This window comes from Oncorhynchus nerka, linkage group LG11, assembly GCF_034236695.1.
Source record: "Oncorhynchus nerka isolate Pitt River linkage group LG11, Oner_Uvic_2.0, whole genome shotgun sequence".
In the NCBI taxonomy this organism is placed as follows: domain Eukaryota; kingdom Metazoa; phylum Chordata; class Actinopteri; order Salmoniformes; family Salmonidae; genus Oncorhynchus; species Oncorhynchus nerka.
Window position 1 is genome coordinate 43,912,766 of NC_088406.1, and position 17,825 is coordinate 43,930,590.

The following is a 17,825-nucleotide window of genomic DNA, read 5'->3' on the forward strand; positions in this document are numbered from 1 at the left end:
TGTACGTTGTCTTTGACTGGTAGGCAGCTGATCTGAATTGTAAAAAATGTGCCCAAGCCACACGTTCGTGCACGTGCTCCTAATCCATAACAAGCAACCTGTGTATTGGCTCTGCTGACGACTTTCATCCGTGATAGGCTGAGACTGCAGCCAATAGGATCTGCAAGGTGCTGGCTGTCAACCAGGAGAATGAGCACCTGATGGAGGACTACGAGAAGCTGGCCAGTGACGTGAGTAGTACACGTCTGTCGGTCTGTCTGTACCTCCCTCTATCCTCACCACACGTCTACTGTCTGTCTATACCTCCCTCTATCCTCACCACGCGTCTACTGTCTGTACTTCCCTCTATCCTCACCACACGTCTACTGTCTGTCTGTACCTCCTCTATCCTCACCACGCGTCTACTGTCTGTCTATACCTCCCTATATCCTCACCACACGTCTACTGTCTGTCTGTACCTCCCTCTATCCTCAACACGCGTCTACTGTCTGTCTGTACCTCTCTATCCTCAACACACGTCTACTGTCTGTCTGTACCTCTCTATCCTCAACACACGTCTACTGTCTGTCTGTACCTCTCTATCCTCAACACACGTCTACTGTCTGTCTGTACCTCCTCTATCCTCAACACACGTCTACTGTCTGTCTGTACCTCCCTCTATCCTCACCACACGTCTAATGTCTGTCTGTACCTCCCTCCCTCCTCACCACACGTCTACTGTCTGTCTGTACCTCCCTCCCTCCTCACCACACGTCTGTCTGTCTCTGTCTGTACCTCCCTCCCTCCTCACCACACGTCTGTCTGTCTGTACCTCCCTCTCCCTCACCACACGTCTGTCTGTCTGTCTGTACCTCCCTCCCTCCTCACCACATGTCTGTCTGTCTGTCTGTCTGTCTGTACCTCCCTCCCTCCTCACCACATGTCTGTCTCTGTCTGTCTGTACCTCCCTCTCTCCTCACCACACGTCTACTGTCTGTCTATACCTCTCTCCCTCCTCACCACATGTCTACTGTCTGTACCTCCCTCTCTCCTCAACACACGTCTACTGTCTGTCTGTACCTCCTCCTCCACATCACCACCTCACCACATGTCTGTCTGTCTGTCTGTCTGTCTGTACCTCCCTCCCTCCTCACCACACGTCTACTGTCTGTCTATACCTCACCTCACCACACGTCTACTGTCTGTCTATACCTCCTCCCTCCTCCTCACTGTCTCACCACACGTCTACTGTCTGTCTGTACCTCCCTCTATCCTCACCACACGTCTGTCTACTGTCTGTCTACTGTCCTCCTCTCTCTCCTCACCACACGTCTACTGTCTGTCTGTACCTCCCTCCCTCCTCACCACCACACTACTGTCTGTCTGTCTACCTCCTCTATCCTCACCACTCCTCTGTCTGTACCTCCTCACCACACGTCTACTGTCTGTCTGTACCTCCTCTATCCTCACCACACGTCTACTGTCTGTCTGTACCTCCCTCTATCCTCACCACACGTCTACTGTCTGTACCTCCCTCTATCCTCACCACACGTCTACTGTCTGTCTGTACCTCCCTCTATCCTCACCACACTGTCTGTCTGTACGTCTCCTCACTGTCTGTCTGTCTGTACCTCCCTCTATCCTCACCACACGTCTACTGTCTGTCTATACCTCCCTCTATCCTCACCACACGTCTACTGTCTGTCTGTACCTCCCTCTATCCTCACCACACGTCTACTGTCTGTCTGTACCTCCTCTCTGTACTCCCTCTATCCTCAACACCTCTACTGTCTGTCTGTACCTCCCTCCTCCTCACCACACACGTCTACTGTCTGTCTGTACCTCCCTCCCTCCTCACCACACGTCTACTGTCTGTCTGTCTGTACCTCCCTCTATCCTCACCTCACCACACGTCTACTGTCTGTCTGTACCTCCCTCCCTCCCACACGTCTACTACCTCACCACACGTCTACTGTCTGTCTCTATCCTCACCACCTCCCTCTATCCTCACCTCACCACGCCTACTGTCTGTCTGTACCTCCCTCCCTCCTCACTCTACTGTCTGTCTGTACCTCTATCCTCACCACACGTCTACTGTCTGTCTGTACCTCCTCTATCCTCACCACACGTCTACTGTCTGTCTGTACCTCCCTCTATCCTCACCACACGTCTACTGTCTGTCTGTACCTCCCTCTATCCTCACCACACGTCTACTGTCTGTCTATACCTCCTCTATCCTCATCTGTCTGTACTCACCACACGTCTACTGTCTGTCTATACCTCCCTCACCACGCCTATGTCTCACCACACCCTCTGTACCTACCTCACACGTCTGTCTGTCTGTACCTCCCTCTATCCTGTCTGTCCTCATCCTCACCACGTCTACTGTCTGTCTGTACCTCCCTCTATCCTCACCACACGTCTACTGTCTGTCTGTACCTCCCTCTATCCTCACCACACGTCTACTGTCTGTCTGTACCTCCCTCTATCCTCACCACACGTCTACTGTCTGTCTGTACCTCCCTCTATCCTCACCACACGTCTAATGTCTGTCTGTACCTCCCTCCCTCCTCACCACACGTCTACTGTCTGTCTGTACCTCCCTCCCTCCTCACCACACGTCTGTCTGTCTGTCTGTACCTCCCTCCCTCCTCACCACACGTCTGTCTCTGTCTGTCTGTACCTCCCTCTCTCCTCACCACACGTCTACTGTCTGTCTATACCTCTCTCCCTCCTCACCACATGTCTACTGTCTGTACCTCCCTCTCCTCACCACACGTCTACTGTCTGTCTGTACCTCCCTCTATACTCACCACACGTCTACTGTCTGTCTGTACCTCCCTCTACCTCACCACACGTCTACTGTCTGTCTGTACCTCCCTCTATCCTCACCACACGTCTACTGTCTGTCTGTACCTCCCTCTATCCTCACCACACGTCTACTGTCTGTCTGTACCTACACCACATCGTCTACTGTCTGTCTGTACCTCCTATCCTCCCTCCTCCTCACCACACGTCTACTGTCTGTCTGTACCTCCTCCTCTATCCTCACCACACGTCTACTGTCTGTCTGTCACCTCCCTCTATCCTCACCACCACGTCTACTGTCTGTCTGTACCTCCTCTATCCTCACCACACACGTCTACTGTCTGTCTGTACCTCCCTCTCACCACACGCCTACTCTGTCTGTACCTCCTCTATCCACCACGTACTGTCTGTCTCCTCTATCCTCACCACACGTCTACTGTCTGTCTGTACCTCCCTCTATCCTCACCACACGTCTACTGTCTGTCTGTACCTCCCTCTATCCTCACCACACGTCTACTGTCTGTCTGTACCTCCCTCTATCCTCACCACACGTCTACTGTCTGTCCTCTATCCTCACCACACGTCTACTGTCTGTCCCCTCTCCTCTCCTCACCACTCCTGTCTGTACCTCCCTCCCTCCTCACCACACCCTACTGTCTGTCTGTACCTCCTCCCTCCTCACCACACGTCCTACTGTCTGTCTGTACCTCCCTCTATCCTCACCACACGTCTCCCTCCCTCTCCTCACCACACGTCTAATGTCTGTCTGTACCTCCCTCCTCCTCACCACGTCTACTGTCTGTCTGTCCTACTCTGTACCTCCTCACCTCACCACACGTCTACTGTCTGTCTGTCTACTGTCTCCCTCCCTCTATCCTCACCACACGTCTACTGTCTGTCTGTACCTCCCTCTATCCTCACCACACGTCACTGTCTGTACGTCCTCACCACACTACTGTCTGTCTGTCTGTCTGTACCTCCCTCTATCCTCATCCTCACCACACGTCTACTGTCTGTCTGTACCTCCCTCCTCATCCTCTGTCTGTCCTCACCACACATCGCCTAATGTCCTCCTCTATCCTCACCACACGTCTACTGTCTGTCTGTACTCTCACCTGTCTGTCTGTACCTCCCTCTCCTCAACACACGCCTACTGTCTCTGTACCTCCCTCCTCACCACACGTCTACTGTCTGTCACCCCTCACCACACGCCTACTGTCTGTCTGTACCTCCCTCCTCCTCACCACACGTCTGTCTGTCTGTACCTCCTCCTCCTCACCTCACCACGTCTACTGTCTGTCTGTACCTCCCTCCTCCCTCTATCCTCACCACACGCCTACTGTCTGTCTGTCTGTCTGTACCTCCCTCCCTCCTCACCACACGTGTCTACTGTCTGTCTGTACTGTCTGTCTCCCTCTCCTCACCACACGTCTACTGTCTGTCTGTACCTCCTCTCCCTCCTCACCACACGTCTACTGTCTGTCTGTCTGTACCTCCCTCTCAACACACCTCACTCACGTCTACTGTCTGTCTGTACCTCCTCTATCCTCACCACACGTCTACTGTCTGTCTGTACTCCTGTCTGTACCTCCTCCTCCTCACCACACGCCTACTGTCTGTCTCCTCCTCTATCTCCTCACCACACGTCTACTGTCTGTCTGTACCTCTCCTCACCACACGCCTACTGTCTGTCTGTACCTCCTCCCTATCTCACCACACGTCTACTGTCTGTACCTCCCTCTCCTCACCACACGTCTACTGTCTGTCTGTACCTCTCCTATCCTCACCACACGTCTACTGTCTGTCTGTACTCTGTACCTCCCTATCCTCACCACACGTCTACTGTCTGTCTGTACTGTCTACTGTCTCCCTCTCTATCCTCACCACACGTCTACTGTCTGTCTGTACCTCCCTCCCTCCTCACCACACCTCCTCTACGTCTACTGTCTGTCTGTACCTCCCTCTCCCTCCTCACCACACGTCTACTGTCTGTCTGTACCTCCCTCTATCCTCACCACACGTCTACTGTCTGTCTGTACCTCCTCTATCCTCACCACACGTCTACTGTCTGTCTATACCTCCCTCTATCCTCACCACACGTCTACTGTCTGTCTGTACCTCCTCTATCCTCACCACACGTCTACTGTCTGTCTGTCTGTCTGTACCTCCCCTCCTATCCTCACCACACGTCTACTGTCTGTCTGTACTCTATCCTCACCACACGTCTACTGTCTGTCTGTACCTCCTCTATCTGTCTGTCTGTACACCTCACCACACGTCTGTCTGTCTGTCTGTCTGTCTGTACCTGTCCCTCCTCTATCCTCACCACACGTCTGTCTGTCTGTACCTCCCTCCCTCCTCACCACACGTCTACTGTCTGTCTGTCCTCCCTCTCCTCACCACACTGTCTGTACCTCCCTCTATCCTCTGTCTGTCTGTACCTCCCTCCTCACCACACGTCTCTGTCTGTCTCACCACACGTCTACTGTCTGTCTGTACCTCCCTCTATCCTCACCACACGTCTACTGTCTGTCTGTACCTCCCTCTATCCTCACCACACGTCTACTGTCTGTCTGTACTGTACCTCACCACACGTCTACTCTACCTCCTCAACCTCACCACACGTCTGTCTGTACCTCCCTCTCCTCTCACCTGTCTGTCTGTACCTCCTCTCTGTCTGTCTGTCTGTACCTCCCTCTATCCTCACCACGCCTACTGTCTGTCTGTACCATCCTCACCACACGTCCTCCCTCTATCCTCACACACGTCTACTGTCTGTCTGTACCTCCCTCTATCCTCACCACCGTCTACTGTCTGTCTGTACCTCCTCTATCCTCACCACACGTCTACTGTCTGTCTGTACCTACTGTCTCCTCTCTATCCTCACCACACGTCTACTGTCTGTCTGTACCTCCTCTATCCTCACCACACGTCTAATCACTGTCTATACCTCCCCTATCCCTCACCACACGTCTACTGTCTGTCTGTACCTCTCTGTCTGTACCTCCCTCCTCACCACACGTCTACTGTCTGTCTGTACCTCCCTCTATCCTCACCACACGTCTACTGTCTGTCTGTCTGTCCTCCCTCCTCCTCACCACACGTCTACTGTCTCCCTCCTCTCCTCACCACACGTCTACTGTCTGTCTGTACCTCCCTCTATCCTCACCACACGTCTACCTGTCTGTACCTCCTCCCTCCTCACCACACGTCTACTGTCTGTCTACTGTCTGTCTGTACTCCCACCACATCTATCCTCACCACACGTCTACTGTCTGTCTGTACCTCCCTCCCTCCTCACCACACGTCTACTGTCTGTACCTCCTCTATCCTCACCACACGTCTACTGTCTGTCTGTACCTCCCTCTATCCTCACCACACGTCTACTGTCTGTCTGTACCTCCCTCTATCCTCACCACACGTCTACTGTCTGTCTATACCTCCCTCTATCCTCACCACACGTCTACTGTCTGTCTGTACCTTCCTCTATCCTCACCACGCGTCTACTGTCTGTCTGTACCTCCCTCTATCCTCACCACACGTCTACTGTCTGTCTGTGAGATGTTGCTCTGTCCCTCTGATGTGCTGTCCATGTTTTCCTAGCTCTTCAAGTAACGTCCGTAGGTTATATTTCCTCTCATCCCCTCCACATAGGCCATTTCTCCACTAAACTTCCCTTCTACCTTTACAGTTGTATTCATCTCGCACAAACATCTGCCCTCCTTTCTCTCACACTTCTCTCTCGTGTCATTTGTGTCACTCTATCCCCCTCTCCTCTGCCCTAGCTGTTGGACTGGATCCGCCGGACCATCCCGTGGCTGGAGAACCGGGCTCCAGAGAAGACCATGGCCGAGATGCAGCAGAAGCTGGAGGACTTCCGGGGCTACCGCCGCGTCCACAAGCCCCCCAAGGTGCAGGAGAAGTGTCAGCTGGAGATCAACTTCAACACCCTGCAGACCAAGCTGAGGCTGAGCAACAGGCCCGCCTTCATGCCCTCTGAAGGGCGTATGGTGTCGGTGAGTGGGACTGGCGGGCGCATGGACACTCTCTCAGTATTAGAGACATTTAGAAGCAGTATGGATGATGCCATCCATATCTATTGGACAATTCACCGGGCCATCCTAATGCTCTCCTGTATTATTCCATTCTTATTTAGATCGTAGTGGTTCACGTTGTTGTCCCACAATGGGAAATTGGTTTGTGATTAGTTTAAAAAGACATGACTTATAACAGCAGCATACGTATCACCAAATGCATCTCCACATAAATTGCGCCGCAGGGAATAATGCTGGTATACAGTGTAGTGCTCTTTCTGCTGTATGGTGGGTCAGTGTCCTCTCCCTGGCTGCAGGACATCAACGGGTCCTGGCACAACCTGGAGGGGGCGGAGAAGGGCTACGAGGAGTGGATGCTCAACGAGATCCGTCGCCTGGAGAGGCTGGACCACCTGGCCGAGAAGTTCCGTCAGAAAGCCACCATCCACGAGTCCTGGACCGATGGTGCGGAGACATTAGTTACTGTACAGACAACACTGATCCCTCACTCTGCCGTAGGGTCGCAAAATTCCAGTCACTTTCCCAAAATTCCCAGGTTTTCCGGAAATCCTGGCTGAGAGATTCTGGATTTCCTGCTTGTTCCTTCCTCCTTAGGCTCTTCCAACTGGGATTTCTGGAAAACGTTAGTTTGGGGAAAGTTTACCGGAATTTTGCAACCGTACTTAGACCCTTGTTGGTGCCACCGCTCCCTGTAGATCCCAAAGTACTAGGTGGAGCTTTGACCATATTGATAATGAGGACGTAAGGGTTTGAGTGAGTTGATTTGGGTTTGGATATCTTGACGCTTACTGTCTTTAACCCTTCCCTCCCACCCCAGGTAAGGAGGCCATGCTGACCCAGAAGGACTATGAGACAGCCAGCCTGTCGGAGGTCAAGGCTCTGCTGAGGAAACACGAGGCGTTTGAGTCTGACCTGGCCGCCCACCAGGACCGCGTGGAGCAGATCGCCGCCATCGCACAGGAACTCAAGTGAGAGGGAGAAAAGGAGGGAGGGATGGGAGGAGTTGATGGAGGGAGTAAATGAGATATGGGGGGGATGGGAGATCGTGGGAGGGGACTGAGGGTGGATGGGAGATCGTGGGAGGGGACTGAGGGTGGATGGGAGATCGTGGGAGGGGACTGAGGGGATGGGAGATGGGAGGACTGGGGATGGGAGATCGTGGGAGGGGACTGAGGGTGGATGGGAGGATGGGAGATCGTGGGAGGGGACTGAGGGTGGATGGGAGGATGGCAGATCGTGGGAGGGGACTGAGGGTGGATGGGAGGATGGCAGATCGTGGGAGGGGACTGAGGGTGGATGGGAGGATGGCAGATCGTGGGAGGGGACTGAGGGTGGATGGGAGATCGTGGGAGGGGACTGAGGGAGGATGGCAGATCGTGGGAGGGGACTGAGGGTGGATGGGAGGATGGCGGATCGTGGGAGGGGACTGAGGGTGGATGGGAGGATGGCGGGTCGTGGGAGGGGACTGCGGGAGGGGACTGAGGGTGGATGGGAGGAAGGCGGATCGTGGGAGGGGCCTGAGGGTGGATGGGAGGATGGCAGATCGCGGGAGGGGACTGAGGGTGGATGGGAGGATGGCAGATCGCGGGGGGGACTGAGGGTGGATGGGAGGATGGCAGATCGCGGGAGGGGACTGAGGGTGGATGGCAGATCGCGGGAGGGGACTGAGGGTGGATGGGAGGATGGGAGTTCGTGGGAGGGGACTGAGGGTGGATGGGAGGATGGGAGATTGTGGGAGGGGACTGAGGGTGGATGGGAGGATGGCAGATCGTGGGAGGGGACTGAGGGTGGATGGGAGGATGGCAGATCGTGGGAGGGGTCTGAGGGTGGATGGGAGGATGGGAGATCGTGGGAGGGGACTGAGGGTGGATGGGAGGATGGCAGATCGTGGGAGGGGACTGAGGGTGGATGGGAGGATGGCAGATCGTGGGAGGGGACTGAGGGTGGATGGGAGGATGGCAGATCGTGGGAGGGGACTGAAGGTGGATGGGAGGAGGGGACTGAAGGTGGATGGGAGGAGGGGACTGAGGGTGGATGGGAGGATGGGGGATCGTGGGAGGGGACTGAGGGTGGATGGGAGGATGGGGGATCGTGGGAGGGGACTGAGGGTGGATGGGAGGATGGGGGATCGTGGGAGGGGACTGGGGAGGAGGGGACTGAGGGTGGATGGGAGGGGGGACTGAGGGTGGATGGGAGGATGGGGGATCGTGGGAGGGGACTGAGGGTGGATGGGAGGATGGGGGATCGTGGGAGGGGACTGAGGGTGGATGGGAGGATGGGGGATCATGGGAGGGGACTGAGGGAGGATGGGAGATCGTGGGAGGACTGAGGGAGGAGGGGACTGAGGGTGGATGGGAGGAGGGGACTGAGGGTGGATGGGAGGATGGGGGATTGTGGGAGGGGACTGAGGGTGGATGGGAGGATGGGGGATCGTGGGAGGGGACTGAGGGTGGATGGGAGGATGGGGGATCGTGGGAGGGGACTGAGGGAGGAGGGGACTGAGGGTGGATGGGAGGAGGGGACTGAGGGTGGATGGGAGGATGGGGGATCGTGGGAGGGGACTGAGGGAGGATGGGGGATCGTGGGCGGGGACTGAGGGTGGATGGGAGAACGGGAAGGGTCGGGAGAAAGAGATGAACAGAGAAATAATCCAGAAGAATGAAAAGATGGAGATTGTGGTCAGGTTGAGTAATAATTCCACGTGTGTGTTCCCTGCGCCTCAGTGAGCTGGACTACTACGACTCCCCCAGTGTGAACGCCCGCTGTCAGAAGATCTGTGAGCAGTGGGATGCCCTGGGGTCTCTCACCCAGAGCCGCAGGGAGTCTCTGGAGGTACGCCCCCAAGCCGGACACCTTTCACACAGTCCCATCTAGTCATACTCTACAGGTCATAACAAGGACACGTTTACACTGGGAAAATGGGTAGACACACACACACACAAACACACGCAGACTATCTGCCAGGGTTCCCTTCCCCCACTTCTGTGTCTCATGGTGAACCCCTGTCACATAGATGCTAGTGTTCCCAGCAGGCACCTGACCCCAGTCTCCCCCCCACAGAGGACAGAAAAGCAGCTGGAGTCCATTGACGAGCTGTACCTGGAGTACGCCAAGAGGGCGGCACCCTTCAACAACTGGATGGAGGGGGCCATGGAGGACCTGCAGGACATGTTCATCGTTCACAACATCGAAGAGATCCAGGTAAAAGACACGGGGACACCGTCACCAACCGTTTACTGCTTTACGTCCCCAGAGGGTCTCCACTACCACAATGTATCATCATGACCTGTGCTGTTAACAGTAGGTTGTCAATAAAGTTGTCATTTAATCTCATACTGGGTAAAGAACATTTAGCAATGCTACCGTACCCATAGACTGCCAGTCATAGCTCTAACGCTACTTAGCATTGGTTCGTGAAGCTACCGGTAACTTCCTTCACACTGCGCGCATGGTATCCATGAGTTCATCTGGCTGATGTGGGTATGCACTGTGATACCATGCTGATCTCTCTCTTCATCTGTCCTTTCACTTTGTCCTTCACCTCGTTTCCGTCCTTCTCCTTCGTTTCAATATCTCATTTTTCTCCTCCTCCTCCTCTCTCTTACAGGGCCTAATCACAGCCCATGAGCAGTTCAAGTCCACCCTCCCAGAGGCCAACAAGGAGCGGGAGGCCATCCAGGCCATTCAGGCGGAGGTGCAGAAGATTGCCCAGTACAACGGCATCAAGCTGAGCGGGGGCAACCCCTACACCACCATCACACCCAAGACTATCGACAACAAGTGGGACAAGGTGTGTACCTGTGTCTGTATGTACATATATGCTTTGCGATGTGTGCAATTACTGCTTTTGCCGGTTTGAATTCAATCCATATATATTTATTTATGTCTGTTCCCACGTGCTCGTTAATACCTAAAACAGGCCCCTGAGTGAGCCTCAGCCTTGTGGCATTGCTTCTACAGTGGGAATGAGTGTCTGCTGTGCTGACTGGCGCCCCCATGTGGTGTGTTTTGTAGGTGGAACAGCTGGTTCCCCAGCGTGACCAGGCCCTGCAGGAGGAGCTGGCCAAGCAGCAGTCCAATGACCACCTGCGCCGCAAGTTTGCCACCCAGGCCAACATCGTCGGGCCCTGGATACAGACCAAAATGGAGGTACAGCAAAGAAACCCAGACCGACTCGTTCTACATAAGATTGATCCAGCCCTCTTAGTGCCATGAGTTCTGTTGGCTCTGTGCCTCCTGGGCCGTGTTCATTAAGGCATTCAACAGAACATGTTTTGTAAACGGGGAAGAAAATTGAGCGTCCAGGTTGACCCTACCTGTTTCAGCTTGTTTTCTTCTGTTTGGTGCCGAGTGAATACACGCCAGCTCTGGCCTTTTTGGGATCTGGTCCTTGAATATGTGTGTGTGTGTGTGTGTGTAGGAGATTGGGCGGATATCCATTGAGATGAATGGAACTCTGGAGGACCAGCTGGTGAACCTGAGAGAGTATGAGCAGAGCATCATAGAGTACAAGCCCAACATCGACCAGCTGGAGGGAGACCATCAGCTCATCCAGGAGGCTCTCATCTTCGACAACAAATACACTGCCTACACCATGGAGGTAGCTACACACAACACTGACTTTTCCCTGCACCCTGGGCAGCCCAAATGGCCCCCTATTCCCTTTATAGTGCACTACTTTTGCTCCAGGCCTGGTAATAAGCAGTGCACTGTGTAGGGAATAGGGGGCTATTTGGGCTGCCACCCTGCTCTCGACTATCTGTTGGTTCTTTGTGGAGAATAGGTCACTATGTTTCGCCATCCTTTTTTTTCTCTTCAGATTTTCATTGTCTGTTCTATTTTTATATTTTCTTTGACCAGGCGGGTTAGTTGAGAACCAGCTGTTAATTACAATGATAGCCTGGCGGTTTCTGGTGTCCTCCCTCTTTTAGAGCCGTTTGTCCGTTCGTCTCTGTTCCACATATTACGTTTCTATCTCTCCTCCTTACTCAATACCGTTTCTTCATGTGGTTAACCTTCATTGTATGTTCTCTCTCTCCGTGTTTCCCACCCTCCCTCTCTCTCCCCTTCCATTCCTCCATCTCAGCACCTGCGGGTGGGCTGGGAGCAGCTCCTCACCACCATCGCCCGCACCATCAACGAGATCGAGAACCAGATCCTGACCCGTGACGCCAAGGGCATCAGCCAGGAGCAGCTGCATGAGTACCGCACTTCCTTCAACCACTTTGACAAGGTCAGGGGTCAACACCAGGGGTCAACATGGGGGATCAGGCGAGAGGGAACAGGGGGGCATCTTTCTGTAGGAAATAACGTCGTAAAAAATGTCTGAGAATGCTGTTATTTCCACCGGCTTTTGCAGTTGAGTGTCTTACTCTAGAAGTGTTTACACTTAAGACTCGACATATACAGGAGTTAAGTCCCCCCTCTTATTTCAGAAGGGAAACTCAGGTGGGACTAAGAAATGGACTAGACTTGTGAGGACGAACCTATTCCTTATTTGTTGACATTCACAGGTGGAACTAGTAGTGTTTCACCCTGGGTTGGAGGTGGCTGGGGCTGTGTGGAGCGGAGTGCCCTGAGAGAGGGGGGGGTAACCCCCGAGTTCACCTCACCCATCCCACAACAGCGTACCTCATCACTTCACCTCACTGTCTTTATGCATGCTGTGTTTGGCTCAACATCAAGACAGAGTTTGTGTCCCAAATGACACCCTATTCCCTATATAGTGCACTGCTATTGACCAGGACCCATATGGCTCTGGTCAAATGTAGTGCACTATATAGGGCAGGGGTATTCAACTATCACCCTATGAGGTCCGCAGCCTGCTGGTTTTCTGTTCTACACACGCCTGGTCCCAGGTCTAAAGCAGTCCCTGTTTAGAGGAACAGTGTGGCGAAAGAGCCGTGGAACTTTGAGGTCCAGAGTTGAATTTGAGGGTTATAAGGAATAGGGTGCCATTTGGGACGAAGCTGTCCTGTCAGTAGCACTGTGGTGATATTTTGTCATTCCCATAAAGAGCTATAGGGGACACCGTTTAAACAGCACTTTGCTCTCCTTTGGAGAAGTTGACCCCTCACTGTCACTGGTGTCTGTCTGTCTAGTATCACGGATGTGTTTCCCTGTAGGCTGCTGTCACTGGTCTGTCTGTCTGTCTAGTATCACGGATGTGTTTCCCTGTAGGCTGCTGTCACTGGTGTGTCTGTCTGTCTGTCTAGTATCACGGATGTGTTTCCCTGCAGGCTGCTGTCACTGGTCTGTCTGTCTAGTATCACGGATGTGTTTCCCTGTAGGCTGCTGTCACTGGTCTGTCTGTCTGTCTAGTATCACGGATGTGTTTCCCTGTAGGCTGCTGTCACTGGTCTGTCTGTCTGTCTAGTATCACGGATGTGTTTCCCTGTAGGCTGCTGTCACTGGTCTGTCTGTCTAGTATCACGGATGTGTTTCCCTGTAGGCTGCTGTCACTGGTCTGTCTGTCTGTCTAGTATCATGGATGTGTTTCCCTGTAGGCTGCTGTCACTGGTCTGTCTGTCTGTCTAGTATCATGGATGTGTTTCCCTGTAGGCTGCTGTCACTGGTCTATCTGTCTAGTATCACGGATGTGTTTCCCTGTAGGCTGCTGTCACTGGTCTGTCTGTCTGTCTAGTATCATGGATGTGTTTCCCTGTAGGCTGCTGTCACTGGTCTGTCTGTCTGTCTAGTATCACGGATGTGTTTCCCTGTAGGCTGCTGTCACTGGTCTGTCTGTCTGTCTAGTATCACGGATGTGTTTCCCTGTAGGCTGCTGTCACTGGTCTGTCTGTCTGTCTAGTATCACGGATGTGTTTCCCTGTAGGCTGCTGTCACTGGTCTGTCTGTCTGTCTAGTATCACGGATGTGTTTCCCCGTAGGCTGCTGTCACTGGTCTGTCTGTCTGTCTGTCTAGTATCACGGATGTGTTTCCCTGTAGGCTGCTGTCACTGGTCTGTCTGTCTAGTATCACGGATGTGTTTCCCTGTAGGCTGCTGTCACTGGTCTGTCTGTCTGTCTGTCTAGTATCACGGATGTGTTTCCCTGTAGGCTGCTGTCACTGGTCTGTCTGTCTGTCTAGTATCACGGATGTGTTTCCCTGTAGGCTGCTGTCACTGGTCTGTCTGTCTGTCTAGTATCACGGATGTGTTTCCCTGTAGGCTGCTGTCACTGGTCTGTCTGTCTGTCTAGTATCACGGATGTGTTTCCCTGTAGGCTGCTGTCACTGGTCTGTCTGTCTGTCTAGTATCACGGATGTGTTTCCCTGTAGGCTGCTGTCACTGGTCTATCTGTCTAGTATCACGGATGTGTTTCCCTGTAGGCTGCTGTCACTGGTCTGTCTGTCTGTCTGTCTAGTATCATGGATGTGTTTCCCTGTAGGCTGCTGTCACTGGTCTGTCTGTCTGTCTGTCTAGTATCACGGATGTGTTTCCCTGTAGGCTGCTGTCACTGGTCTGTCTGTCTGTCTAGTATCACGGATGTGTTTCCCTGTAGGCTGCTGTCACTGGTCTGTCTGTCTAGTATCACGGATGTGTTTCCCTGTAGGCTGCTGTCACTGGTCTGTCTGTCTGTCTAGTATCACGGATGTGTTTCCCTGTAGGCTGCTGTCACTGGTCTGTCTGTCTGTCTGTCTAGTATCACGGATGTGTTTCCCTGTAGGCTGCTGTCACTGGTCTGTCTGTCTAGTATCACGGATGTGTTTCCCTGTAGGCTGCTGTCACTGGTCTGTCTGTCTGTCTGTCTAGTATCACGGATGTGTTTCCCTGTAGGCTGCTGTCACTGGTCTGTCTGTCTGTCTAGTATCACGGATGTGTTTCCCTGTAGGCTGCTGTCACTGGTCTGCCTGTCTGTCTAGTATCACGGATGTGTTTCCCTGTAGGCTGCTGTCACTGGTCTGTCTGTCTGTCTAGTATCACGGATGTGTTTCCCTGTAGGCTGCTGTCACTGGTCTGTCTGTCTGTCTAGTATCACGGATGTGTTTCCCTGTAGGCTGCTGTCACTGGTCTGCCTGTCTGTCTAGTATCACGGATGTGTTTCCCTGTAGGCTGCTGTCACTGGTCTGTCTGTCTGTCTAGTATCACGGATGTGTTTCCCTGTAGGCTGCTGTCACTGGTCTGTCTGTCTAGTATCACGGATGTGTTTCCCTGTAGGCTGCTGTCACTGGTCTGTCTGTCTGTCTGTCTAGTATCACAGATGTGTTTCCCTGTAGGCTGCTGTCACTGGTCTGTCTGTCTGTCTAGTATCACGGATGTGTTTCCCTGTAGGCTGCTGTCACTGGTCTGCCTGTCTGTCTAGTATCACGGATGTGTTTCCCTGTAGGCTGCTGTCACTGGTCTGTCTGTCTGTCTAGTATCACGGATGTGTTTCCCTGTAGGCTGCTGTCACTGGTCTGCCTGTCTGTCTAGTATCACGGATGTGTTTCCCTGTAGGCTGCTGTCACTGGTCTGTCTGTCTGTCTAGTATCACGGATGTGTTTCCCTGTAGGCTGCTGTCACTGGTCTGCCTGTCTGTCTAGTATCACGGATGTGTTTCCCTGTCACTGGTCTGCTGTCACTGGTCTGTCTGTCTGTCTAGTATCACGGATGTGTTTCCCTGTAGGCTGCTGTCACTGGTCTGTCTGTCTGTCTAGTATCACGGATGTGTTTCCCTGTAGGCTGCTGTCACTGGTCTGTCTGTCTGTCTAGTATCACGGATGTGTTTCCCTGTAGGCTGCTGTCACTGGTCTGTCTGTCTGTCTAGTATCACGGATGTGTTTCCCTGTAGGCTGCTGTCACTGTTTACCATCTAACATCCGTTTGTTTGTTTGTCTGTCTGTCCATCATCATCACCCCTCGTTTTGCCTGCCGTGTCCCCATCACCTGACCACTCCCACCTGGCATCCCTGTGTTGTGATGGTTCCATCATGGCTTCCGTCGTAATTGGCTGATGGTGACCTCACAGGACCACAGCGGGGGCCTGATGGCTGAGGAGTTCAAGGCGTGTCTGATCAGCCTGGGCTACGATGTGGAGAATAACAAAACGGTAAGGAGCACAGACAAGCCAGGGGGCGAGAACGTAGGAGAGAGGGGCTGCTGCTGTTTCCCCTGTCTAACCCGCGGGTGGTGCTCTCTGCCTGGCTCTTCTCCTTGCCGGTGCTGTAATTCACTCATTTCACTCACCCACTCACTCACTGGCCTCCACTCCAGCCTCAGCCTCGGCTCCAACAGCGCTGCTGCATTACCTTGATTTGACTCTCTTTTAAATATGTTTTTGCCTTTTCCTTTTGTTCCCCACTCTACTCGCATTACTCACCTCTCCGCACCTCCCCTCCTTTGTTCCTCCTCTTTCCATACTTCTATCGGTTCCTCCTCTCGTGCTTTTCTGTCCTCCCCGAATCTACTCTCCCTCTATTGCTCTCCTTTTTCTGCCCTATCTGTTCCTCTTCCTCCATCTCTCGGCCCCTGGGAACAGAAGCGCACAGGGCAGATGGACATGGACAATTACCGTGCTCTGCTCGTTGCCACTGGAAACAGCCTGGTACTGCCTTTCTCTGTCTGGCTCTCTCTGTCTGGCTCTCTCTGTCTGGCTCTCTCTGTCTGGCTCTCTGTCTGGCTCTCTCTGTCTGGCTCTCTCTCTCTGTCTGTCTGGCTCTCTGTCTGGCTCTGTCTGTCTGGCTCGCTCTGTCTGTCTGGCTCGCTCTGTCTGTCTGGCTCTCTGTCTGGCTCTGTCTGTCTGTCTGGCTCTCTGTCTGGCTCTCTGTCTGGCTCTCTCTGTCTGGCTCTCTCTCTCTGTCTGTCTGGCTCTCTGTCTGGCTCTGTCTGTCTGGCTCGCTCTGTCTGTCTGGCTCGCTCTGTCTGGCTCGCTCTGTCTGGCTCGCTCTGTCTGTCTGTCTGGCTCGCTCTGTCTGTCTGGCTCGCTCTGTCTGTCTGTCTGTCTGGCTCGCTCTGTCTGTCTGTCTCTCTCGCTCTGTCTGTCTGTCTGGCTCGCTCTGTCTGTCTGTCTCTCTCGCTCTGTCTGTCTGTCTCTCTCGCTCTGTCTGTCTGTCTGTCTCTCTCGCTCTGTCTGTCTGTCTGTCTCTCTCGCTCTGTCTGTCTGTCTGTCTCTCTCGCTCTGTCTGTCTGTCTGTCTCTCTCGCTCTGTCTGTCTGTCTGTCTCTCTCGCTCTGTCTGTCTGTCTGTCTCTCTCGTCTGTCTGTCTGTCTGTCTCTCTCGCTCTGTCTGTCTGTCTGTCTGTCTGTCTCTCTCGCTCTGTCTGTCTGTCTGTCTGTCTGTCTGTCTCTCTCGCTCTGTCTGTCTGTCTGTCTCTCTCGCTCTGTCTGTCTGTCTGTCTGTCTCTCTCGCTCTGTCTGTCTGTCTGTCTGTCTCTCTCGCTCTGTCTGTCTGTCTGTCTGTCTCTCTCGCTCTGTCTGTCTGTCTGTCTGTCTCTCTCGCTCTGTCTGTCTGTCTGTCTGTCTCTCTCGCTCTGTCTGTCTGTCTGTCTGTCTCTCTCGCTCTGTCTGTCTGTCTGTCTGTCTCTCTCGCTCTGTCTGTCGCTCGCTCTCTGTCTCTCTCTGGCGCAACCTTTATCGTTAAATGTTTCATTAATTAGTGGTTATATTGCTTGGAGGTTGGTCATTGGTCAATGAGGCCCTCGATTTCCTATTGGTGTGTCTGGGTTAACCTGTGTCTTCCTGTGATGGTGGTTTCCAGGGCGATGCGGAGTTTGCCCGCATCATGGGCATAGTGGACCCCAACAACAGCGGCGTGGTCACCTTCCAGGCCTTCATAGACTTCATGTCCCGGGAGACCACGGACACCGACACAGCCGACCAGGTCATCGCCTCCTTCAAGATCCTGGCTGCAGACAAGGTGAGGGGTTTTGTGTGGGTGGAATGGTGTTGGGCTCGTGTGAGAGAGAGCGAGAATGTGTGTTACAGCTACTTGAGACTGCTGAAATAGGCAAACTATCACTCTGTTATTCACTGTCCCTCTCTCTTTCCCTCTCGTTCCCTCTCTCTGT

At 53.5% G+C, this 17,825-nt stretch overlaps 1 protein-coding gene across 2 annotated transcripts in view; it reads left to right on the top strand.

Moving 5' to 3' along the window:
- The window catches only part of LOC115136938 (alpha-actinin-4-like), a 52,858-nt gene that overhangs the window by 32,984 nt on the left and 2,049 nt on the right, over positions 1–17,825 (top strand). For both annotated transcript variants that reach the window (XM_029672859.2, XM_065024563.1), the window contains exons 9-20: positions 138–230; positions 6,573–6,803; positions 7,139–7,286; positions 7,660–7,810; positions 9,566–9,674; positions 9,903–10,043; positions 10,450–10,632; positions 10,857–10,991; positions 11,263–11,442; positions 11,929–12,075; positions 15,789–15,869; positions 17,516–17,674. In XM_029672859.2, the coding sequence (XP_029528719.2) occupies positions 138–230; positions 6,573–6,803; positions 7,139–7,286; positions 7,660–7,810; positions 9,566–9,674; positions 9,903–10,043; positions 10,450–10,632; positions 10,857–10,991; positions 11,263–11,442; positions 11,929–12,075; positions 15,789–15,869; positions 17,516–17,674 (1,758 nt within the window). The remainder of the gene's footprint in view (positions 1–137; positions 231–6,572; positions 6,804–7,138; positions 7,287–7,659; positions 7,811–9,565; positions 9,675–9,902; positions 10,044–10,449; positions 10,633–10,856; positions 10,992–11,262; positions 11,443–11,928; positions 12,076–15,788; positions 15,870–17,515; positions 17,675–17,825) is intronic.